Here is a 26,806-nt window from a genome sequence, read left to right on the forward strand (position 1 = left end):
TCAAAGTTGACTCAGTCTGTTTGTTGTGTCCATGTTGTGAGATCAGCGCACTGGGCCTGAAACCCTGCGATAATTTCTATTAAAGATCCAGTGAGTCATCACGGGGAGGGGGCTCCACCTCTGACATGTGGACTCTATGCAACTCCGTTTGGTAAAAAGTAGGCCGGTCCTCTGTCAGCTGTTGCGCCTCCGCTGTAAAAAATATCTGTATATACAACGTGTTCTATCCTCATTTAAAGCTGTGTAAATAATTTCATTCAAATAAAAAGACTACGAACTTGACTTGGTTACAAAGTGTCGCGTCGTTTTTCATCAAATTGAAGATTTTGAGGATCGGTGCCTGTTCTGAAAGGATGTTTTTTTGCAGCGTGCCCGCTGTCCAGATCCTCCCAGTACTTTCTCGTCATTTACTCCCCTTATGTGCCCATCAGCTGGGAGCTTCCAGTTCAGTATAAAAGCGAAAGCCAGGGGTTAGAAATAACTTTCCTTTAAAGTTCTAGAAAGTGGAAGTATTGCTTGGAGTTAAAGGATCAACGGGCCGCTGCGTAAAGGGGATGCGCGCATAAAGTTTGAACACGCAAAGAGATAAAGAGAACCAGCGGCAGATTCGAGTGCAAGTTTAAACTTCATTTGTAAACCAAGAACTTTTGCGAGTCTGAAGTCAGCTGAAGATGGCAGAAGGAGACTTTTACACGATGGGAAACCGGCAGCGGTTTCCAAGAGACCCGTTTGTTGAATCCCCGTTCCGGGACCAGTCCCCGTTCCGGGATCAGCTCGGATCCCGGTTCATGGAAGACGAGTTCGGGATGCCGCCTTTCCCCGACGACCTCGGGATTGACTGGCCCGGCTGGGCTCGGCCCGGTCGGCTGAGCACGCGGATCGGCACGTCGCCCTTTGCCGGCGGTTTACGCACAGGGTTCCCGGCGCGTCACTCCACGGGAGGCCCCGCGCTGTACACGAGCAGGTACGGCGAGACGTCCCCGCGCAGCTCCCCCACGACCACAGGTGGGGAGCCCTGGAAGGTATGCGTGAACGTCCACAGCTTCAAGCCAGAGGAGTTAAACGTGAAGACCAGAGACGGTTTTGTAGAAGTTTCAGGTGAGATGATGCTGTGCCGCATGATGTCATGGAGATTTATCACACGTTTCACTGAAAATTAGGATCTTTGAGGAGATGAACTGTTCACCAGTGGCTTCTGGGGTCAAAGTTTGTCAGAGTGATGTTTTTACACTCAAACACAAAGTTTAGAGTGAAAAGTGAAATAGTAAAATCATGTTTGTGTATATATAAATCTGTTAAAGTTAGTGGATGACGTCTGGAATGGGCTTTAGAGAGTTCAACAAGAAAAATGAAACCATTTTCAGGAAACTAATAGCTACAATCATCCATAAGCAGTTCTGAGAATCCTGAAATTAAGGTATGCTAAAAGTTAGAATTAAACATTTTGTCTTTGTTAAATAACTTTCCTGGCGGGACCTTGGTCATGTTGTCCCTTTTGGCAATTTGTACCTCGGACTATTTGCATATCATATTCACAAACAAAATCGTTCACACTTTAAACATTGCAGCAGTCTATTATCTTTTTTTGTTTTAGTGTTTTTCCGAATTAATAACATCGTTGAAATGTTTAAGTCACACCTATAATTCACTTTAGTTGTTCATATTTTCCAAAAACCTTATCTCACACCCTGTTCCCACCTATGGTGGTTCTGATCCCCTTGGGGAAAGTTTTGGGCAGTTAGCCCCCGAGAACATAACATGTAAGGCGTTTCTAGTCTGAGTAATTGTCTGATGTAATAACAGAGAGGAGTAAAAAGCAAAAACATCGAGCTAAAGTGGTTTATGTGAATGTTATTGTATTCATGTTTAAAATGCCTTACTTTCTATCAAACAGCTGAATTGAACAGACTGTTTCCCACAAGATTATCATTAGCGAACTGCCTCCTGTGTTTCTACAGTAAAGAATAATAGATAGTTTATTAGTATTAAACCCTCAAATGCAAACGTGACAAAAGTTTAAAGGTTCAACGAATAGTCTTTTGTATAAACCAGCATCTTTTTTAGGTCGTACTCGCAGAAGTGATGAAGCTGAAGAAGGTGGCTTTACTCGGCTTTGCTGTTAGTTTCGTCTTTCAAGATGATCTCATTTGGTATTATAACGAAATGATTACCTTTTAAAGTAAATACTTTTGGAAAATATCCATTTAACGTTTTGCAGCTTGCATCGCTACTCTGAGGTCAGCAGATCGTTATAGACAACATAATGGCTTCTCCCAGATAGCTCCGTGGCTCCGTGCGGGGAGCGAACAGGCCTCGACGGTATAACATGATCTCAGCGTTAGTGTTGAGCCCGTCTATAAAAGAGGAAGACAGATTTTTGGAATCTGGGCCTTGCAAGTGCTTTGGCAGATCATAAAGCCCGGACACCTGTTTCAGATTCTCGGAGAATCACTCCCTCAGCTGCTCATGAGCTCAGTTTAGATTTTAAGGCAAGGCCTGTGACAACAGTCTCTGTTTACAATAAGACGGGCCGCTTGACGTCACGGGGAATGTTCTGGAAGGAGAAGGGGCCGGTTCTTTAACCCGGCAGTACCCCGAAATGTTTTGTCCCTGATTGCTGGAGTAAGTTGTGGAAACTTCCTCCTTCCTCCTGTCGACGCTTTAAAAGATGAATTCCAGGGATACCCGGGCTTGAAGGGGGCACTAAGGACAGCTGCCTTACCCCTGACTCTTCGCCACAGAGTTTTTTATAAATACATTGTTGGTATGCGAGCTGGGTTATTCAATCGGCCCTATGTATGCCTCCGGCCTGCATTCTGTTCAACCTGTTCTAAATGTAAAACATGGAAGGCAGTAAAACTGGTAATATGTGTTTGGTCCTTTAAAAGAAAAGATAAGATAAAGTTTTCTGCGACTCAGAAATAAGGACAGGTGTTCCACTTCATTTTGACACATGTGAGCGAAGAGGAACATCAGACATAATTGTCTTTCCTACTGAATACGCGCCAAATGAACTCAAATCATCTGAATTAAAAGAGCTTGAAAGCTCTCGGTTACTGTGGGAAAACACGTTCAAGTGTGCGTTCAACTAATAGTTCTTGGCTCTGCAACACATCGGCCCACAATACAGCGTGAATTATTCATCCTTCCCAAAATAAATCTCATTGGAAGTTTGTTATAGATGGAAAAGCAAACAGAGCAACTACTCTTTTAAGCAGAACACAAACTAATTTCTCTCAATATAGTTCTACACTTAGCTTCCATGTAATAAATAAAAATTAACGGTCCACGTTTTACTGACCGTTGGTGGTTGGTAAAGAGAAAATAAGGACAGTTCTCTGCTTTTCAACAATAAATGTGTATAAAATATAAATGTTTGGCACTATACCCATACATGTTTTAGTAAGACTAGAATCTCTCAAACTGGACTGGAATACGCTGAAAACTCAATCTAACAAAGTTGTTGGTTTCATACTTTGTTTATCTGGAAACAGACCTTTGATTAGAAAGGTATATATATTTGTGTACATATGGTATTATTTTCAAAATCTCTTGGATTCTTGTCTCTTTTTTACTTTTTAGTTTTTGGTGCATTTTATTCCTGTGTATTTTTACCTGAGTGGATTTTGCATGTAAGTGCTGCCATTAACAAGAGAATATCCCAACTGAAGGATTCATTAAGGCTTATCTACTCCATTATGTAGTTTAAAACAGCAAATATTGAAAATAACAGGGTATCATGTGCCCAATAAAGCAGTTATCTCATTGAAACAGTGATCACTTGTTTCAAGAAAACAGGTAAAGTTCGGTGTTTTCATCAGCCAGACGAGACCTTTTGTCCAAAAGGAACTGTTGTAGCCCCAAAGAAACATCCCTTTAAGTAATTTCCCTCTGGGAATATTAAAGTATGTCTAATTCTGATTCTGATTCTGAAAACCGTCCGTCCGTCCATACGTCCATACGTCCATCCATCCTATCCTTCCTATTCTTCCAGAGTGGTAGACATCTCTCTGGGGACACTGTTTAGCTCATTCTGGGTCCTCCTATGATGTTCCAAGGCTAGAAAACGTATCTATACCTTGAAGCATGTTTTTGGGTGTGCTGCAGAATTTCTGCAGTGGGACGTACCGGGAGAACCTCAAAAGGGAGATGCCCAGTAGATAACCTGCTAAGATGACTTAATCACTTGAGTGACTCCTTGCTATGCAGGGGAGTAACGGCTCTAATACAATCTTTGCACAGAGGAAGTAACTCCTTACCTTATCTCTAAAGCAAAACTCTCTCCTCTTCCGCCAAGGAGAAAGTACTTCACAGCCATTTGTATCTGATATATTGTTCTTTCCATCATGACCCGTGTTTTATGTAGCGTAGGTTCAAAACACAGACGGAGCAGTAAATCTGCAAACCTTGTTTATTGTTTACATGCCAATCAGGCCTCAAGCCATCTGTCCAACTTTCACTCTATCCCGCTGTTGCTCATGAACATGACACCAAATCATCTTACAGGAGAGAATAAGACCCGTTTTTTAGGGAGCAAGCCTCTTTTTACCGTTTGAGAACCATTGTTTCAGACTTTCATCCTGGCTGCTGGCTGGGATGGACTCCTCTACATAGAAACAGACATTTTGAAAAATAGTGAAGATGGCCAGGTACTTAGTTTGGAATGTATGTTGATGATGGAAATAAAAGGGTAAGTAAAAAGTTCAATAGAATAACAGTTTTCCTTCCTTTGGCACTCTAGTCTATCATGTAAGTTAATACTAGTCATTACCTCCTCCCAGCCAATCACAAACGCAGACCCAGGAACCAAGCTCCGCCCCTTCAAAGACTTCAGAGAGCATGCGTTTTATTTTTTTTTTTTTAAACTTGCAGTTTTGGTAAAAGTTGGTTGAATAAAGGGTTGAGTTTGAATTCGGTGTTTGAATTCTTAATGTAAAAATAGGTCGCTAAGCAACAGCATAAAATGTCCAGGGCTGCATTTTAAATATATGTTTTGAATTTGTTGATAATTATGGATATCGATCAATATGATTTCTGTTTTATCAATACGTTTTTTTCTATATCGTTCAGCCCTAACACACAGTCTTTAATTGGTTGAAAAGAAAGATACACTCCTTTTTATTTGATTTATTTGAAATAGATTAACTTTGTCACATTTAGCTTGCAGGTTCCTTCAGGTCTTCAAGCCGAGCAGTCCCTGTTTTATTTTTTTCTAAATAGACTCATATTTCAGAAAGATGTGAAATACAGACAATAAAATATATCAGAACAAATTTCTTTAAACTAATTTTTTTACCACAAGAGTTACCCCTACCGTTCATCACAACAAATGACAAACAGGGGGTTTTCCATAGCCGTTTTTTTTTTCTCAATCTTTAATCATGATCTATGCTTATAGAAACTAATATCCAAGAGAAACAGTTAAATATTGTACTCTTGAATAAATAAATACAGATATTGTTACCAGAAAATGTGGCAACTCCCTGCTGTCATATTGTTGCGCAAACGGTAAACTTTAAACTGTGGATTGAGACGCCGCCTTCTTTCAGTGCACCAAGTGGAGCACATCTGGAGAGGCAGCGGCGGCAGCACCTCGTTGGATTACTCATCCTGGGGATGACTTTTACTTTGGAAGTCATGCTGAGGTCTCCATAATAATCCTGTCGTCTCACTGATACTCACAACTCCCTCTTCCACAGGCGCATGGTCTCTGGCGAAGTGCAGCTCTGTCACAGCGGGCGTATAGGGTAGCACATAGCTGAACCTGGAGAGCTGAAAGGGGCTGAGGGGCGTGAGCGGCCGCACTCCTCCCGACAGCGTTGACATTTTAGCCGTCGAGGAGCAGCTGTTGGTCAGCTAAAGCAGTTTGCTTATAATGAACAGCGAAGGAGAAGGTTGAGTGAGTGGGGGCTTTCCAGGACCGCATGTTCGTCTCTGCATGGAGGGAATTCCTAGAACCAGTTAAAGGAAATGGAATTGATGTAGACATGGCTGAGAAGAAACACAGGGCAGGCATTGAGCAATGGAAACGCTGTGTGCCAAGTGAACTTGAGTTAAATCAAATCCTCTTTCACTGACGTTGATGTTTGAGATTTAAATGGTCGCAGGTGTTGAGTTTCCAGTGTGCGGTCCACAAAGTTGCCTAATCAGTGGACAATGTTGCTGTGGCGCCAGCAAGAGGGGGAGCTTGGGGGCAATGCCTACCCCTATGAACTTCTTACCTAATCCCGCTCGCTTCTCCTGGCCTCTTGTGTCTATAATATTTTTATGAACAGGGGTGCACATAACATTTTGGATGAGTTACTCAGGTGAGTACCAGAAGATGGTGTTTGTTACTCACCCCATTTGTAGCGTGGTCTTATTAAGCTCAGTCTTCCTCACTGTCCTCCTCAGTGTTGCTCCCACTGTCCTCTGCTTCAGACTCCTGCGTGGTAAATGATGCTGCAGATGCACTTCCCTGTCCTTGGTTTAGCCTCCGATTAGCTGTCTCCATCCACAGGTCTACAGCTGGCTTTGGGTCAAATGTCTCTGTGGTCTGCCTTGACAGATGAATGTGCATCAGGGCTGAGAGACGAGCATGTGACAGACGAGATCTGTACTTGTTTTTTATTATGCTGAGATGCGAGAATCCCCTCTCACAAGCTGCACTGCTTAAAGGCAGTGTAAGGGATAGCTTAACCACCTTGTTGATGTTGGAGTAAGTAACTGGGTTACTTGTTTTTACAATTTGGACCAAGTCATACACAGATGAGGCCGCCAGGCGTTTTCCTGCCTGCTTTAAGCGCATCCATTCTGTCACAGTGGCGTCTTTATCAAGCTGCAAGGCAGCCTCATATTTCTTGAGAATGCTGACAACTGTTGTGTTTCCAAAACGGTGGAGGTCTTTCATTTCCTCCGGCCATGTTGAAGGATCAAATACTAAAAAATGATCACATGACTTGAGGGAGTCATATCTGATTTCAAACTCTTCAATTAACCCCCTAAGTATGTGTGTCTTGTCTCTGTCAGCATCCACATTAGAAGCAGTGTGTGCCCTGTAGTGGCCTTCACCATCAAGCAGTAGTGTGAACTGTCCAATGGCTACCATGAGCTCATCTTTACATTCTCCAATGGTCAGCTTTTCCTTCTGAAAGTTAATGGATGTGGTTTTCAAAATGTTTCCAATGTCAAGCATGTTCAACAGAAAGCACTGAAAACGCTCTGTGCAGATTTGTTGCAAATCGCTGTCATCACTGGTAGCCAGTTGGATTTTAATGGCTGGCAGTAGTCTTGATATTTTTAACAGTGTTTCATGCCTCCATGCAGACCATCTGATATTATGAAACTTACCCAGTTTCACAAAGGAGATCCCATTTTCTTCACACAGCTTCTTCAGTGCAGCATTTTTTTTTGCACCCCCTCTTTGTAAGTAAAACTGCAGCAGCTTGACCACAGTGCGATTAAATGCCTCACAGTAAGGAACGGTGCGATCGGCCGATTTTGCGCAATTCTCCAGTGTGTGCGCGGTGCACAAAATGTGCACAAGGGAGTCTCCGACTGCAGCAAGTTCCCTGAGCTTTGGCACAACGCCATTGTACATACCGACGTTGACAGCAGCCCCGTCTGTGCACACCGCAACCAACTTTGTTGTCCAGTTATCCAAGCCTGTGTCCTGGAAAAGTCTCACAAGTCCGTCTGTTATAGCCTGCGCGGTCCGGTCAGCACCCAGTTCAATAAGTCCGAGAAAGTCGGAGGTAAACTCTCCGTCGCTGGACACAGACACAATATAAACGATTTCCTGCTCAGTTTTTGTGATGTCCTCAGATCCATCAAAAATCAGGCCCCAAAATTCAGCAGACTGCAGCTTAACTCTTAACTCCCCTGTGATGGTGTGAGCGATGCTCTGCATGATCCGTGTGCCGCCTTCACGTGAATGATATGCACCTCCGACATTTACTCCCAGCCGCTTCAGTAAGGGAATGTCCTCAGCAAAGGAAGACATAGGACGTGCATGTTTAGCTTTATGGAAGGCGAGGAGAAACATATTATGGAGAGCTTGCCGCTGTTCTTCATTCAGTTTATCTCGCCATCTGGCAAGTGGGCGACTGGACAGTTCTTGTCGGCTAGCTTGTTTATTAGCAATGGCTTGCACCACATTCATGTGCTCCTTGCTCTTTTCATGTTTGTCAAATAAAGGATGGTTGAAATTCTTTGAGCCTTTATAGAACGCACCTGTTTTGTCTGCTAGATTTGGATGCGAGCGGCAAATCTTGCACCACATTTCAATGCGCTCCTCGTCGGCTTCAAGCCACGGCACGTCCTGGAGCCACTTTTCTGAAAAAAGTCTTTTCTTCGGCTCGGGTCCAGTTAGGCATTTCTTTGTTGGTGGCTGAACGCCAAAGAAGCTGCTTAATGTTTGTTGTTTTTTGGACATCTTCGACAGTAATTCAAAACAGGTGTTGATAAGCTGGCGGTCAAGCAGTACGCAAATGCGCGTAGTAATATAATTGACGTTACGCGTTCCTGATTTGTGACGCGCATGCGTACCTGCGTACCAGTTATGTGCACCCCTGTTTATGAATATGAATTTAAGAGGGGAAAGGAGACTCTGGAATGGTTGGAAACATTGTTTATTTGTTTAGCTCTACTTTTGCTCCTCATTCCCCACCCCTCCTGTGTTTGACGGCGGCGTAATAAAGCTCCAGAGATTCCGGCCCCCTTTTAAAAACTTTCTGGAAGTGCCCCCTCAACGCTGGGTCTCATAACGTCTTTAGCCGTCGCTTATCTCTCTTTGTTTTTCAAACAGGAAAACATGAAGAAAAGCAGGAGGAGGGAGGCATCGTGACGAAGAATTTCACAAAGAAGATACAGTGAGTATAACCACAGAGGCTTATCTTTAATGATAAGATCTCTCTGTCTTTGTCTCCATGTCTGCACATTATGAAGAAATGGGGTTTGGCTACAGTTATATTTCAAAGCTAATAAGTTACAGTAATTAAGCATGGATTTCCCCCCCCCCCCCCCTCCCCTTCATCAAATTATGGCTTAATTTAATGGATAACTGCTTGATGAGCTTTTATGACCTATAGATTGACTTTATGTAAAAGCCGATATATAACTTCCAGAGTTTGGAGTCAGCTGATGGTATTGATAGATAAGACTGATTACATATTAATATACGACACTGGGTTTAGTTTTCTCTGATCAGATATGGTTCAAGAACGAAACTAAAACCTCTAGAGTAGGTCATAAATATGCAAAGCGGAAGGATTCAGATTGTCTTGAGGATCCCTTTTACTTTCTCTGAACTCGTCATATTATCACCATCGTATTATTGACTCTGGCAAGGCCACATCTCAGCATGCTTCAAGTTTCACTTTGAAGAGGAGGATCTTTTCAGGGAATTACTGTCATCGTATTTATGTAATTGTTAATCATTTGGTTCTGTCAGGCCAATATCGTTGTTTAACATTTAACAACTGAAGCCTTTATTGGGTGCTTTCTGAAAAGACAAGTTGCATGTGGTCAGGGTTGGAGGGAGAGGGAACTCCACAATGGACGTCATTATTACGTGTTTCTTTTTTTTCTGTGTAGTTGCATTTTTATCACAAATGGGAGCACATCATAACGACTGCAGTTTACACCACAGTTAAGTAAATAATCCCCTGGCATTTTATGGGACATTTTACGCTCAACCTGTTGTCACAATGTTATTGCGCTGAAAAAAAGAAATTAATTGAATCCACATTTTGGAAAATGTTATGTTGCATTAGATGTGCTCCAAATTTGTGCAGTGGAGGTGTTTCCTACTCCCGTCCTTTAGAGGCAGTGTAATACATGTTTACAATGTTTCCGCAGTTCAGCACGCCTGAAATCAAATGAAGGGTTCATTACCAGGACTCTGTAGGACTGAATGACATTGTTATTTTTGCTGTTTTGGAGTGGGGGTACATCTAAAACATGCAGGATAACGTCTTGAGTGCTGGAATAAAAAAAACTCTGGAATAGTGCGTGTATATTGGGATGAAAGTTGTAGCATTTGCTGTGTCAGAAGGCAGAAAATCAGTCAGTTGGAGGTGAATCTACATCAGTTCAGAAAGAACATACGGGCGCCTTATTATTTTATAAAACCTTAAATGCCAGCATCTAACCTAACTGTGTGAAGAGATCATGTTGAGATCAAATAACTTTTATTTCTGTGATGCCTCAAACATAAATGCAGAGAAAATGACTACTCAACTTTCAACTACTCAACGGTAAAAGTTTAAAAGAAATTATAATTCAGTTAAGCTCCTCCCCCTGCTGTTTTCATATCCTACTTACAACCTTCCTTTAAAAACGTCCAGCCTGTCATTGCATCTGAGCTGATCTAAGTAGTAAATGCATCACTCTCAGGCTTTAAAAACAGCAGTTATTAAACCACTGATAAAAAAGACAAATCACATCTGCAGAATTACAGGCTTTGATGTTTTTCAGTCCGGTTTCTGTGCTCACCGCAGTACTGAGAAAGCCCTCATAAAAGTGTTCAATGACATACACATAAACACAGACTGAGGACAAACCACAGTGCTGGTTCTGCTGGACCTCAGAGCAGCATTTAACACTGTTGACCATGGTATATTATTAAACCGACTGGAGAGCTGAGTAAGCCTCTCTGTTGCATCACTCGATTGGTTCAAATCCTACCGAAAGAAAAGGGACTTCCTTGTGTAAATAGGTAACTTCTCATCAGAGCGGATAAAAGTCACATGTGGGGTACCCCAAGGTTCAATCCTGGGGACCCCTTCTATTTAATATCTACATGCTCCCACTAGCTGAGGTAATAACAAGAAACAAGATTAGTTACCATAACTACGCAGATGTCACCAGGCGACTCTGAACCATTTATGCACTGAACGGATGCTTAGAATAAATCAATGCATGGATGTGCCAAACCTTTCTCCAGCTGAACAGAAACAAAACTGTGGGTTAATGATTAGTAACAAAAAGTTTAAAGTTTCAAGCTCACTTGAACTCATTTACCCATTACTTATCAGCTCTAGCTTAGAGTAAACCATCCCTTTTTAAAGCCTTTAAGATCCGAAATATGGCAGAATGAAGAGCAAAGACAATCTAAAGAATGTTTTGTGGGGAGTGTGGAAGAATAGGGTAGCTTTGATTCAACTTAAAACAAAATGTATACACATTCCAATCAGTTACATAAATAACATTATTCTTAGAGCAGGACCACCTGTATAAAGTCCAGCTTTGGGAACATCTACTACAACCTAGCCATGTTGCAACTCCTTTAATTCAGACTGGCAAAACACAGTTTCCTCAACCTGCCTGTCTCTGCATCTGAGCCCGTTTAATTGGACAGTAGGAAGACTTCAAACACAGGCGCTAAATCTCTGGTGTGAATCAGCCTTTCACAGGCTCGCCAGTCGAGTTCTGCTAATTTCCTCTTAGCTAATTAGAAAGCAGGTGCCCTGCAGTCCAACACTTTTCATCTATAATGCAACTTAATTAGAAATCAGGTCTGTGCCTAGCTCCTGAGTGAATAAAAACCTTAAGTCAGTGACAGTCCAAATGCTTAAAGGGTTGGATGGGAGGGAAGTGGAGGATGAGATGATAACAGGTCATGTATAAATAACTGCCCCCAATACAGAGATCCACTGGCTAAATACAGTATACAGACACCCTGATAAGCACTTTGGAGTTACATGTGTACTCCACACTCCTTGTGGCTTTCTTTCAACCACCATAGTGACCGTAAAGTTGTAAAGTGTGTAGCAAATAGTCATCCGGTTGACAGATTCTTCTTCTTCTTCTCTCTTCTCCATCAATGAGCCTCCGCAGATCCTGCAACGCTATCATGGGTTTGTCAGTTTGTTGAAAGGCCATGTCTTTGTAGATTTATGTTCATGACATTCACTTTCAGTTGCACAGTACTCTAAGAGACGTTCAAAGATTGGAGGAATGTTTAATAACCTAGCCATGCTTTAAACTTCTCTGACCTGCCTGCTGTGTTCTGTGGTTCTTCACGATAATCTTTGTTCGCCATTTTTCTCCTAACAAACCTCAGAAGTCCTCACAGAGCAACTGTATTTGTTACAGAGATTAATTTACACACAGTTAGACTTTATTAACTAGGTGATATCTGTGAAAACTTGTTAAACTGTTTTTCTTTAGGTTTTTTTTGGGGGGGGGGGGTCATAGGGAAGGTGGCTGTACTAATGTCTGTCAAACTTTCAGATTTATATTTGTGAAAAATCCTAAAACAATCCATTTACTTCCACTTCCACACTTTTCGTAATACAAAGACACAATCTGAGACAAAGTTAAAGGGGTGTGAATACTTTTTTAAGGCAGGCACCCGAGGTATCAATACAAAAAAAAAACAATATTACCTACAGTTTCTATGTGAAAAGATCCTATACCAGCTGTGTAACAGGACCAAAAGGAAACCAAAATAATTGTTTAAATTACCGGCCAATTGCATGTTAATCCAACAAAATAAGAAAGCAGAAGATTAGAACGTGAAAACTGTCCTCCACTTGTTTTTTTTTTAGAGTCTATTTTAAATGACAAGGGCTCAAAGTTTAAGCATGGATGTCTGTGCAAAAATGCAAGAAATATATCAGTTATTAACCGAAAATGTTCCCCGCTGAGGGCAAAGGTAACTGGACATGAAACTGATACAACAACACCCAGCGGGGCCTTGGTTAGATAAAAGTGGATGGAATGTCTGCTAGAGGTTATAGGTTTCCCCACACATGCATTCACACCTTGTTTGGTTTCGGTATCTCGTCTCTCCGGGGTTCAGAATCTCTTCAAGGTAAAAGCTTGTTTGACGGTTCTCTGGCAGCTGTACAAAATCAATGCCTGAGATAAAGTGCGGGCTTGCCAAAGTCAAACACGCTCCCCAAACTGGAGACAGATGAGGTTTGTGCTCGGGGCCGACGTCAGGGAGCACCGGTGCGATTTGACTTTGTCAGCGGTAGCAGCTTTGCTTCGCAGAAACTGCCTTATTGAAGAAAGGTGAGAGGGGGGGGGGGGTGTAAGTCCATTAAGTTATTAACATTTTTTTAGTGGCTTACACCCACCTTTATTTAACTTGACTTTTAAACAGTTGTGGGAGCGTGTTCTTATTTAAAAGCAGTTGTACTTTACCTGAATGTTGTCATTACTTACCTTTCAAAATAAAATACGTGTTTTTTGACGAGGATAACTATCTTGCATCATTTATATTTTAGGTCTTATGTATTTACTAATTATGCATGTACTTTGATGTTGGTGGTGATTGGCACAAGTTGAAAGAAAAGTTACGCAAATGTATTCAAAGCTGTTAAGAAGTATTAATTGGCACTAAGGCTCCTTTTTGTAATAATAAATATGTATTTACTTTAGGGATTGGGATGAATTCTTATTTAAAGGCTAATTTACTCAAATAATGGGACATTTTTGGCATTTTGCCCTGCCCCTCATAAAGTCAGTATTGATTAGGCTTTACCTCAGATCAACTTAATCTAAATTTCCCTTTTCAATGCCAAGTCTGTCTTAAGGGTTCTACTATAGGTATTAAAGTAAACAGCGATTTCAATTATTTTAAAAGGCTAAATGTTTTCAACAGTTGTCCAGGTGTCTTTATCTGCGTTATTAGTTTCCACATTAAGGTAATCATTAATGAATTAGCGCTAACTGCAGAAAGGTTGTTTGTATTTTGAAGATGTGAGAACTCCAGGGGAGAAATATGTCCTGCTGACGGTCATTGATTAGCAATCGCTTTATATAACACAGAGCATAAAATGTGCAATTAGGTTCTTTGTGAGTCTATTGTTGTTCTCTACCTCTGTCTACAAACTCTCCCACCGTAATTGCCTTGTTTTAACTGGTACCTTTGTAATTGCGTCATTTTGTGCTACCTACTTTGGACATTAGAATCAGCTCAAACTGCAGCTTTTCAAGATATAATATAGATAGCTATATTTTTGGGAGGAACTATCAATGTATTTCACTTTTATTTGCCCTCAGAGTATTTTTACTCTGCATGTTGCCTCACAAAATGTCAGACTTTTTCAGAGTTTGTGAGATCAGGAAAGGTTTTTTTTATTTATTTTTTTATTTTTTTTTATTTTAGCTAAAGTGCTAGATTTGCTTTGCACCAAAAATAAGCGTATTCAGTTCCAGTCTCATAGTGCATTTGCTGTGTTTGACATCAATTTTCAGTGTTTGTCTTTAAGCCTCTGGGCCCCCTTTTATCCTCCCAAGTGACACTCCAGTGCCCTTGGGTTGCATTTTATCTTTCTTCGGCTGCTGTTATTCTCGCTGGGGAAGAAGGATCAGCTATAGCCCTGTTGATGCACCGAGAATTGCCGCATTAGTCTATCACTTTTTCCTCATGGTTCTGTAGTTGCCTTTTTTTTTTCTCGCCTCATAAATTCTATTCTGAATGATAATGTTGATCTTAGGAATAGTTGCTGAAGTAGACCTTCACGTCGCAGGCAGGGACATACTGTATGCGGTATCTAAACACAAAAATAGACATGACGTGATGTCTCTGTCTGATGTTCCTCAGCCCATCCTGACTTGTATTTCACAAAGGGATGGAAAGCCAACTAAGGGTCCTCTCTAATTAAAAGGAGGGTAGATCGGCCGACCTTCTCTGCTGAACGTTCCTATGGCACCCTGGTGTTTATATTAACTCCCCAAAGACACTTGGCTGCTCACACAGCACACCTACAATACCCATATTTGGCCGCGCTGTCTGAAACAGAGGGGAGTTTAGGTCTGTGTGTGCAGCTGAAGCAGCTTCGAGGGTGCATCTATTTAAACGGCACAGCCAAATCCTCATTTGGTTTTAACATTTACAGTAAAATATGTTTTGCAGACACTACGCACACGACTGGGCCAAGCCATAGGGCTGAACGACGCACAGAGAACAAGAGATACTTGTAAAATCTTTGAATCCCCCCAGAATACACAGCTTTAACCAACTTTCATGACCGCTGCCAGGGAGGAGGAGTCGCAGCTGAAATCCCCGTGACACCATGAAGCTACAAAACTGCTCCCAGCAGCATCTCTTTCTCTCCTCTAGCTGCTCCCCACGGCCTGCATTGGGGAGGAGACGCTCGTGAACATCTTGATCTTGCTGGCTGAGCGAAAGGCTGCATCTTCTGAGAAAAGATTGGATCCAAAGTAAATTACAGTCTACTATCTGTGTGACTGGCCATTGGACTCCTGCCAAAAATAAGACTAGCCTCCTGAACCTGACTAGGGCTGTAAGATTTTATGCCAACAATTAAAATTGTGATAAATTTCAACCATTGTTGCGATTACAATTGAATTGAATTTCCCTGCATTAACCAAAAGCAACATAAATGACCTGTAGATAAAAGTGTTAGTAAACAAGGGCTATTTAAAATAAGAAATGTAACTGTTTTTATTAATCAGAATATTATTATTCAAGAGATTGATTTGGACATCAATCCTTGTTGAACATAAAGTGCAACCAGTAAACAAGTCTGGGTATTAAACAGTTCGACCGGTACTTAATGCTATGGTGAGATCCCTGAAAGTTTCTGGTAAAACTTAAGTAGAATTATATAAACTCTGAAACAAGTAATAAAATTAGATTATCTCACTGCTGCAACTCTCTTCCCTTCCATGTGGAGGCAAACCCACTTTAAACATATTACTGACACCTAAAGGATGCGTCTGATTCACTAATTGTTAGATAGTCAAAAATTACAGACCTCTGGGATTTGGAAATTGCATTTTTTAAAATTGTGATTATATTGCAAATGCGAGTAATTGTCCAGCCCTAAACCTGATCATCTGAGCTCCTGCAGAAACAATCTTAGCATAGTTCCTGCAAGAACAGACATTTATAATAACATCAAGGAAACATTTTTTTCCCCCACTGCCCAAAGAAGACCACAGCTCCCATCCAATTTGTTCGAGAAAGGTTGATTTGAACCAATCACGGTATCAAATGAAAACATAAGCAGCAAGGCAAGGCAAGGCAAATTTATTTATATAGCACAATTCAGTACAGAGACAATGCAAAGTGCTTTACATGATTAAAATATAGGAAAATAAAACAGAATAAAAGCAAGCAGGGATAGTGTAGAAACAAAAAAGAACATTTGAAAACAGTAAAACATTTTAACTTGAACATTCAAAGGCAATTCTAAACAAATGTGTTTTTAATCTCGATTTAAAGGAACTCAGGCTTTCTGCACTTTTACAGTTTTCTGGAAGTTTGTTCCAGATAAGTGGAGCATAGGAACTAAATGCTGCTTCTCCTTGTTTAGTTCTGGCGTCATGAAAAACCACAACAAGTTACAAAAAAGAAAACGTAGATTCTGACAAAACAGATGTTAAAGCAGCAGCTACGTATGCGGCCTCCTGCGCTGCCTTGTTTATGTTGGTGCGGCTGGGGGCAGCTTTTGCTTGAATGCTGGCTTTTCTTTCTTGTGTTTTTATTTTTGTATTGTTTAAAAATATACGTCTCTGTAATTTAATGTTGGACAAATTCACGTTTTCTTTCCAGTCTGGAAACTCAATATTTCCACCTATATGCTTACAGGTAGATGTGGGACTTAGAAGAGTTGCTAGACAGCGCTGCAGCTGCTATTTATGTTTGCTGTCAGCTCAACCATTCTTGCCTAATGTGACATCACATGACCTTTCTGCTGCCATCTTAGTAGTCCTTCACTCCATTCAGTCAGTCAACACGTTGGCTAGTTAACACAACATGAAAAAATCTGTTGTCCAAAATGGTATTTATATCTCATTCAGTAAATGATTTTTGATACCTTGTTTTTATTAAAATAGTGTTTTATTTAGCTTTTTTTAATTTCTGCTTTGCATTGGTTGCTTGAACACATAGCAACTGTTGTTCTCTGCTGGCTTTAAAGCTAGTTTGACCTGATTCCTAATTCCTAAAAATGAAATCTTCATATCATATCACTGCATCATTTCATTAGTTAATGATGCAGTGGTCTTAATTTTATTTTTTTTATTATTATTATTATTATTATTGTTCCTTTTTACTAGTTTTTTTTCTGTAGATTTTTAGTTTTCTTTTTTCTGTTCATTTTTATTTAGTAGTTTTATCTTAAATATGTTGTTTGTTAATAAATACTTCCATTTTGGAGATACGTTTGTGTTTATTCCATATATGTGTGCAGTACTTATATGCCAGTGCTTAATTTCACTCCATCTATTGTTCTGTAATACCACACCTCACCATGCAGGTATTTATAGAACAGTAACCGACAGAGACTGAGAGCTGTTTGGTAATTATTGTCTTGTGATCAGGATGTACCTGCTTGGTAGATTTAATTAAAATTGACAACTTCATCAGTAATTGCCCTTTTCTTTCAGGGTTTCCCCAAGAAAATGGGGCAAACCTGGTGGTAGGTGTTTTGGAGGGTTACAGGAGGTGCGTGCAGAACCGTTGGGGTGAATACACTGCATTTAATAATAGTTATTCATAGCCAAATCAAGCCTATTGTTGTGCAACAATTTACTGCAACTCTGATTTTCTATTATCGTTATATGTTCACCTTATTTTCCAATCAAACTATCCAGTTCTTTTGCAGACACATACTGTGGCAGCTGCAGATGAGGAAAGTACACATACATCGCTGTAAATGTGTTGGTGTTTAACTCGCATAGACTTAAAGGAGATCATCTTGTTTCCTAAAATCTCCAGTCGTTTGTTTTCTTGTTATCTGCAGCGGTTGAACGAGGCTGAGCTTTCATTGGAAACTACATTTGCAGGATGAGAGATTTTTGTCGTCTAAAATCCCTGAACGCCAACAAGGACACGATGAGTTTTAATAAAATCTGCTCTTCAGACGTAGCGCACTAAAATTATCCAACTGGAGGTTGTTTTATTATGGGCACTGGCAGCGTTTCAGTAAAGCATTGAGCGATGTTTGTCCAGCCGCCGCAGTTAGAGAAATGTCACAGAGTCTATGACCTCTCTGCACTCTTTCTCTAGGCCACTGCAGTTGGCTTTTTTTTTTTATGTCCCCCGCATGTTTTGCAACATCCTGAACATACCCACGAGTTTAAAGACATTCTGTTATGTAAGGTGTGTTCGTCGAATAGCATGAAACAATAAACGAGGCCCTCTCGTTTACATCCTCCGTCTTCTGTTTCTGCAGGATCCCCACCGATGTGGACCCCCTCACAGTCTTCGCCTCCTTGTCGCCTGAGGGCGTCCTTATCATCGAGGCTCGGCAGACACCCCCGTACTACCTCTTTAGCAGTGAAGACTCCCAGGGGGGTGAAACTCAGGAGACGGAGGCCCCCAAACCACAAGAGGCCCCAGCAGTCTAATCCCGACACCGTACACGAACACATCATCCACCGCAATCAGTTACGAGTTGGAAATGAAACCTGTTCGCTGAGCTATCATCCTATTTAAACTCTAATTTTAAAAAAATTAGTCTGAAATTTATTGGGGCAGGGAAGTTCTATTGGATGTCTTTGTTAATATTGCATAAAACAGTTCTTTTATACAACAAAAGCCTCTTCTTAGCACCAACAGACATGTTATAATAATGCATTCTGTTTTATTTCTCTTTCAGTACGACTAAAACCAACACTAACAATTTGTAAAAAAAATATTATTTTGCATTAGAAGATACATTTTAATTGCATTATCAATAGGTCTACAGCAACACCTTGTGTTTGTAATATTTTTTGCAAAATACGAAACTAGATGAAGGTTTTTGTTTTTATTTCTTTACTTAGACGATGGATATCGGCAATGAATACTTTCTAGTTTTTATGTCTGCATTTGATTTTAAAGAAGTTTTCCTTTATAATAAAATATAAATAAATAAAAGAAAAAAAGAGTTATGTGTTTAATTATGATGTGTGCACAGAATAACACTAATTTCTTTTTTATTTAAATAGTTACCACTTTCTGCAATTCTCCTGTTTTATATTTGGATGAAGCACAATGTTTTTTCTTACATTGTGGTGTTTGTTTTAATATAGGCAATATGGCTCACAACCAAGGGTGCCCTGTAGTCTGGGGCGCCATTTTGGGTGGTCAAAAATCTAAAGAAAAAGCACATGCTGTGTTTTGTTATATGAAAATATTCGCACAGATCAAACCTGACCTGGATTACTTTATGCTGGATTACTACTCAGAGACCCTAAAAACCCAGTTTATGAAACTAATCACATTTGAACCCACAAAAGGAGCATTGTTGATGCTTTTTGGTATCTGTAAGACCAAAAACCCCAAGAAATCCCAATGTACGGATAGTTAAAATTATTTCTGATCTGTTATAAATTGATTACACATTCAGTTTTTGATTTATTCTTATCTCATTATTGTAAAATCTGTTGTTAAAAACAAAAAGGCATATTAAAAAACATGTATTTGCAAATATGCAATTTAAGAGGTGAAATAGTTATTTTTTTCATATAGTCTCATATAACATTAACTGTTTATACCTCCTTGACGGAAATATTGTTTTGCGATTAAATATGCCTGCACACTGACGATACCTCTTCACAAATGCAGAAATTGCAGGTGGTGGTTAAATCAGGTTTTAAGTTAAACGTCTGGGTTGTGAAGCTTGGTTAATTATACTTTTTTATTCTTATTATTTTTTTATTTATTTAAAAAAAGGGACAGCACATATTAATGACATACATATCATATGTAAATATGTCAGAGTGTAGCCACTGGCTAATTTCTATCTGTAGACCTTGGACAGGTTGATGATAATATCAAATTTAAAATAAACAGAACATAAGACACATTAATTAGTAAATCAGTAAGAAATAGGTCAATTTATCCATTTTAACATGGAACTCAATTAGTGGAAAAGGCGATGATTGTCCCTTTATTTATTTCTGCGCCTTAACATCATTATAATGTGGTGGATCCAGGGGGTTACATGGTTGTGTGCATTAATACTTGTGCATATATGTGTTGTAATATATGCAAAATCACTTTTGCACCGAGTGAGTGTTTTTCAATTTAAGCATTTAGAAGGAAGGGTGCTCGTTTACTTGCCATCTTGTCTGGGGATGTCTTTTTACCGAGTAATGTAATTAAAATATCCAACCCGGGTCTATGTTTTTTATAAATAAATTAAAAAGAAACAATCCTAGTCACAGGCCTCGTTCCAATGATCTGGAGAACCTGTGGCGTTATTTTTGGATGAGAGCAGGAACTGGGCAGCGGCTTAACGCGGGGCTTAGTGCTGGCTCCGATAGGCACCGCTGGGCGCTGGCTGCAGGATGGACAAAACTCGTTCAGGCGTCCCTGCCAGGACTTTTGAATGAGGGTGGATAAAAATTGGGGCTGTTCCACTGCCTATTGTGTGATGCAAATTAACGTAATCTTCTCTGTGTGCTGGAATCGACAGGGATGCTTGGTGCAAATTTAAAAAGTTCTGGCCCAGAGTTGCACCCGGGGACAATAAAATGCTTGGTTCCATGTTGGCACAGGCTTAGTGTGACGTTTTGCTCTCTCATGAACTGCCACATCGAATGCTTTTCGATTACATGCGTGGACTTCACTTATGCTGTTGCTATCCTAACAGCAATTATAATTCTGTTTTGTAAAATATTTGAGTAAATTACTTAAATTTTTCTGAGGGGGCAGGGAAGGTTAACTGTGGATGTGATTGACCGTCAAACAACAAGAACAAGAAAAACAACTCATATCTTCACATGATAGTGCTTTATTAGCGCTCCAAGCACAGCGTGGCTTTTATGGCGCCATAGATAGTGAAAGGAAAAGGCATCTGTGGGGCTGGTGTGAGGCAAGCAATGCAGGCTAATGTGCATCCTGTTTACTCAGTGTGTTGCTGCTCTATGTCAGCAGCCCCCAGCTCCTGGCTCTGGATGTCGCTCGGTGGCCCGGAGCCCGGCTCCTGCTCCTCAGGCGGAGCGAGCGCCTCGGCTCCCTCCGTTTTCACCTGGATCTCTCCATCCACGACCGGCTCTCTGTGTTCCACCGAGTTGGACGTACCCAGGCCTTCTTGGCTTTCTGGCACTTCGGGGTGCTCAGCAGACTTTTGGATGCTCTCTAAGCTTTTATCTTCTGCAGGCAGCACAGAAAGGGACTGCCCAGCTGGCTTTTCAGTGCTCTCCTCATCTCCCTGCTCGAGCCCAGCTGTGGTGCTGCTGGGCTGGACCTGATCGCTGCAGACCTCTAATTGAGACTCTTCCTCCTGATCCTCTTGTCTTATTCCGGGTTCTCCTGAACCCTCAGTCTCCACCTAGGTTTAGAGACAAATATCAAATTAAGTACATAAATGAATACATAGCAGGTTACTGCCCTATCTAAATATAAAATCTTAATTTGAAAGAACTGCGGCATCAGAATACTGTCTAATGATGTCAAATGTATTCTATTTGACATCATTAGATGTCTACCTGTTTCGATGTGACCTGTTTCTAAAAACCACGGTTTTTAGAAACAGGTTTCATTTTGAAGACTGTTGAACTCTAAACTGGACTCTGCATCACACATGCACAGAACTGAACTTTATGCCCTTTTTTGCACCATTATTATTTTGCTCTGCCAACATTGAACTTTTCAAATTAATGCCCTTTTTGCACCATTATCTTTCCACTATAAACATGGTGGAACATTCTTCTGCACACTTTTTTCTCCTGCACTGTTACATTCTTATTACTGCTGCATTCTATATTGTAATGTTATTTTATTTCAATTGCAATCTCATTACATTGTCGTAAGCTGCATGCATAGATATGTCGTTTTGTATGCACCCTGTGCATATAAAATGACAAGAAAGTTTGTCTAAGTCTAAAATGTTTATATGGAGTTGTCCCAATGCAGCCAGGAATTGCCTGTGGTATCAGTACTATACAATAAAAGCGAAGAGAGAATGTGAGAGAAATATTTCATGCAGAGCTTTCTTCTCTCAATCCATTTTTAGTTTTCTAGCAGAGTGCAGCAGGATCCACGATGTCATGAACTCCAACAAGGTTCATTGGGTCATTGGAAGAAAAACAGGACCGCAGCCCCACAGATCTACCTTTTACAGTGGCCAAGAGTTGATTTTGCCCCTATTCAGTCACTATCACTTTATCTCTCTCTCTCTCTCTCTCTCTCTCTCTCTCTCTCTCTCTCTCGCGCGCTCTCTCTCTCTCTCGCGCTCTCGCGCTCTCTCTGCTCTATATAGAGTATATATATATATATATATATATATATATATATATATATATATATATATATATATATATATATATATAATATCTGTATATATATATATATATATATAATGTCTGTATATCTGCATATCTGGAGCGTGTAACGACAGTAATTTCCCTCTGGGATTATTAAAGTATCTCTGATTTTGATCTGATTCTGATCATCTGCGCTAAAAGTAATAGACGTCTGTGTCACACCATGTTTATACACTGGGGAACATAAAGTCAACAAGTTTGGATCAAAACTTCAGCAAAACTGTGAACTACTAAAAGTAATAAAAAGCAACTAGCGTAAATTTAAAAAGATGATTTAGATGCATTTTCTATTTCAGATGGATCCATATGGGGTACCAATTATTGTAGCACTAATGATTTAAGTTATTTCTTAAAAATGTACTCAATAAATGTACTCAAATTAAATTAAATTTCTGTCTAGAATAATTACTGCAATAAAATACAAATTTCCAGTTCTTTAATGTGTTTCTATCTATCCCATAGGTTTGCATGTACACATATGGGCTTCTATATAGATTTGGCACCAAAAGTAAAGAAATTTGTATTTGATAGATTAGTTTTTGTTGTTGTAAAATCCTCTCAGCCAGTGCCAACCGCTTATTCTGCCATTCACTATTGTAGGGTGTTGTTTATTGGAATAGATGACTAAAGTTTTAAAGAAACATTACATTTTGACAATTTAGCACATTATTCATTAACCAAATAGGGGCATCGGAAGCGTGCAGAGAACCTGCACCCAACCATAACATCCTAGAAACAGCCAGGTCAAACAGCGCCGTGGGATGGCGTCCTGTTTTTCAACTGACATTTGTGACGAGTCATTAAATTTGGTTATGCCGGTCAGTCTAGCAAGAAACACAAGCCAACTCTGATCCCGCCAGTGTTTAATGCCGTTGAGATCAGGCTGTATGAGGGCAAAGTCCTCCCCCTTCCAGGATTCTGGAAGCCGTCTCTGATAAACGGCACTCTGGTGATCTGAGCGATGACATCTTGGAGGATGGAGTTCAATCGCCAAGTGTGGAGATATGGGATTGCATCTGGTTGCACAATCTCAATATCTGTATGGATTGAGATTTCCTCCAGTTATGACAAGCCTGGATTTTCCAGTGAGGGAGATGCTACCCAACACCAACACACCACCTCCACCAAAGGCTGTTTGGCATTGGGGACGTTCTTTGTGGCCCCAGCCCACATCCTAAACACTGCTGCTTAACCCACAAATGGATTTTCCTTGCAATTGTGCCACCATCTAAAGGGAAATAACAGGCATTCTAGCAGTGTAAGATTTATCACCAAGAAGCACTGTTTCACAAAAGAAAGAAATTGAGAAAGCATGCATTTTCTTGCATTTTGTGCTGCATTTTCGTAGAGGCATTAAATATTTTCAGTGAACAAAACTGCTCAAACTATCGCAGCTCGTCATTCGTGCACGCTAAATCACCTGGTGAGTCTTATATAAAAAAATATTCCACAAGTAACTTTGATTCTTTGGAAAACCATTGATTATTGAAAACGCTTTTGGCTGGCAGTGATATCACTCTATTCCTTAGACTGAAGCAATAAATGAAGAAGATATGAAGGCCACACTTTACCGTTTGTTAAACTCTAAATAAGTATAACATCTGATAACCTTTATTGGGATGATGATGGCAGCAGGAGCAGAGGCTTCAGGAAGTGGAGCCTCCACAGTCAGGAGACCATCCTGGGAGAGTGAGGACACAAGACTGGTAACCTCCACCTCAGCTGGAAGCCTTTAAATCACAAAATCTTGTTTAGATCACCACAAAAAACATTATTACTGAAATAAAAGTGGGTGTCGTCTTTTAATCTCCTTTTTTTTTTACTTGAGCATTTCAGAATTATTTTTTTTTTGTATTACAGTTAAAACTCCTAAATAAATCTGGGGCAAGAAAAAAAAAAAGGATCAATACCAGAGATAGTTTGATACAAAATGTCTGCAGATTACTTTGCTTACCTGTATTTCCTTGTAAAACATCTGGAAATAAATCCGAGCTCATCGGGCCTCTCTTCATGTTTCCCTGGAGAAAGATTAGCGTTTATAGGGAACATGAGGACACAGAATAATCAAACGACACTGAGAAACCACTCAGCACAGAAATTAATTTCTACCACAGAGCCGTGATTTTAATTTCCCCAAGCACGATATTTAAGCAGCTTTCCGAATTTGTAATGTTCAGCTTTTTTTTCCTCCACCACGGTTTTAGAATCGCTGCGTTTATTCCGTGAACTGTGAGGAAAGTATTTTCGGAAGACTCTCCTCTTTTCTCAGAAGATGATGTGAGATTAGATTTTTCATCGCCTTCTCAGGATTAAAAATCTGTCTTGTGTGTAAAAACCAATTAACACCTGCGATCAACTTTTTAGAGGGTTTAATCAACAGAGCGGTACCTCCAACTTCCAGAAATCCATCCCTGACACCGACGGAGATCTCAGAGGGGTAAAAGTGAGACACGTCCACGCTGACCCTCCACTTGCTGATCTTCTGACCGGACTGGGGCATCAGCTCGGAGATGTAGGGCACAGACAGAGGAGCTGGTATGCACCCTGGCCAGGACCACGCTGCCAAACCCCTCTTGATCCAGCGAGAATCCCCAGCCTCCAGGAAAGGCGGCAGGCCGACATCCTGACTGAAAGCCCATTTTCTCAGCGGGTGCTTGTCATACCCGCCACAGGACATTTCTTTAATCGCCTGCTCGCTCATTCCTACAAAATGAGAAACACACTTTAGAAAGCAGGCCTTACTAAGAGATAACCAGAGAGCAGATGGTGGAGTCCCTAACCAACAAGTAAGTAATGAGGGAAATGCCCAAAATGTAAGTGAGCTGACAGGGAATCCTACATGGGCTTTTTATATGGAGCTCCGGAGCAGGGTGTGCAGGCATGAGGCGATGGGCGTGGAGCGTGAACTGTCGCCTCTCGCTGACCGGGAGGAGATAATTATTTATATTTTTAACTTTTAAAGATGCGATGGCAAATAGCAGGAAGCTCACGGCGGACTGGTGTGCGGTTTGAGCCGCTGCGTCTGCTTTCCCGAAGATCATACTTGTCACTTCCCAGTGAAGTCTGTCCTGCCAGCGATGACTGTGCACCTCTGCGTGGTCATGAGCCAGTCATACGCCCCCCCCCCGCCCTCACCACGCCGTCCCTGGGCTTCACCCCTCAAAGGACACGGGGACCGCAGTCTGCCTGAAGCATAAAATGCCTCAGTCAGAGGCTGAGCAGCACTGAATAGGCAGGATTGCTGCTAGCCGCCCTGTCAGTAGCACGTGTGTGTTGAGTGCACGGAGCTGCCTTCCATCCCCATTTTTCTCTTTCTGTGCCGTTTCAACGGGATTATTATAGTTCCCTCTTTTATCAAGTGTGACAGACTTGTCAGTGATTCATTTTTTGGGGGCTGCGTGCCTTGATATCTTGGCACACTGTCCATTGGAGCACAAAGCAGATGGAACAGATGTTTCTGACACCGCGCAAGGCTTAACCCAAACACTGTGTCTGCAGGATACGCTCTGAAGGGTTAAATCGGCATTAGCTGGCTGAGTTTCTTCTCAGCTTCACCCGTTATTTGGGATTTTAATTGTTAACAGAGTGTGGCTGCTTTTAACTCAGATGTGATGAGGTTTATAACAACATTAGCATCAATATTTGGGCTTTCTCAAATTGCTTTAAGGTGTTGCAGTGTCAGTGCGCTGCAAAAACGGAACTAAAAATAAGTAAACTTTTCTTGAAATTAGTATATTTGTCCTTGATTTGAGCAGATAAATAAGATGATCTGTCAATGAAATGAGTATTTTGACCCCTAAACTAAGATAATTAGATATACTGCACTTGAAATAAGACGAGTTGTTTCTGCTTTAAGTGCAAAAGTCTTATTCCATTGGCAAATCATGATGTTTACCTGCTCAAATCCAGGAAAAATACACTCATTAAAAAAAAAATTGAAATTTTTAGCTCCGTTTTTGCAGTGTGTGTTCAACTTCTGACTTTGAAGGAAATGTAAAATTAAAAAGGTCGTTCTCTTTAAACACCGATAATGGTAAACGTTTTTAGAATCAGCTGAATTCCTGGAACGGAGCCAGCATTCAAACCTTGTGCACATTTTTTATGGTTTGTGTTTGGAGACTTTCCAGAAGCTTACAGCTGTATCCATTTGAAATATTATCAGGAAGCATGTTTGGGATTAGCCTGTCAGAACACACTCTTCTGTTCAAATTTCAACCATCTTACTCTTAATTCAAGGGGACGTCAAACAATTTCGTTTTTGTGCTCTTTCAATATTCAGTTCAGTTTTTTAGTAGCGTAGCAAGACAGAGTCGATTTCTTACATTTGAAAGCTTCACCTTGATCTGTCTACACATAATTCTTGTCATCGTGGCCAAAAAGCTCAGTAATTTTCACATCTTTTGTCTTTTTTTTCTCCAGTAAGTGTCTGGCTTTTCTATGAAGGCAGCTGCAAATCTTAATCACACTTGTAGCTTGTAGGAGCACAGGCTTCTTTCTTGGTCGGCACCCTCAGAGACCGTAATGAAGTCAAACTGACTTCGCTATGGACACTAGCGTTCCAGAAGGCTTCTTTTTATGACTGGTTTGA

At 40.7% G+C, this 26,806-nt stretch overlaps 2 protein-coding genes across 2 annotated transcripts; one reads left to right on the forward strand and one right to left on the reverse strand.

The window, feature by feature from the left end:
* The first annotated feature begins 431 nt into the window (after positions 1 to 431).
* Positions 432 to 18,829, forward strand: hspb8 (heat shock protein b8). Its single transcript, XM_012879302.3, has 3 exons — positions 432 to 1,098; positions 8,786 to 8,849; positions 18,138 to 18,829. Exons 1-3 carry the CDS (start codon positions 672 to 674, stop codon positions 18,310 to 18,312), a joined length of 666 nt encoding a protein of 221 aa, XP_012734756.2. The 5' UTR covers positions 432 to 671; the 3' UTR covers positions 18,313 to 18,829.
* Positions 18,830 to 20,664: 1,835 nt separating this feature from the next.
* si:dkey-1k23.3 (heat shock protein beta-1) lies at positions 20,665 to 25,032 on the reverse strand. Its single transcript, XM_021324797.2, has 4 exons — positions 24,607 to 25,032; positions 24,173 to 24,236; positions 23,828 to 23,948; positions 20,665 to 21,224 (listed from the first exon to the last, which is right to left on the reverse strand). The coding sequence occupies exons 1-4, from the start codon at positions 24,917 to 24,919 to the stop codon at positions 20,796 to 20,798; spliced, it is 927 nt and encodes a 308-aa protein (XP_021180472.2). The 5' UTR covers positions 24,920 to 25,032; the 3' UTR covers positions 20,665 to 20,795.
* Positions 25,033 to 26,806: the final 1,774 nt, after the last annotated feature.

Source organism: Fundulus heteroclitus, chromosome 12 (genome assembly GCF_011125445.2).
Source record: "Fundulus heteroclitus isolate FHET01 chromosome 12, MU-UCD_Fhet_4.1, whole genome shotgun sequence".
Classification (NCBI taxonomy): Eukaryota; Metazoa; Chordata; class Actinopteri; order Cyprinodontiformes; family Fundulidae; genus Fundulus; species Fundulus heteroclitus.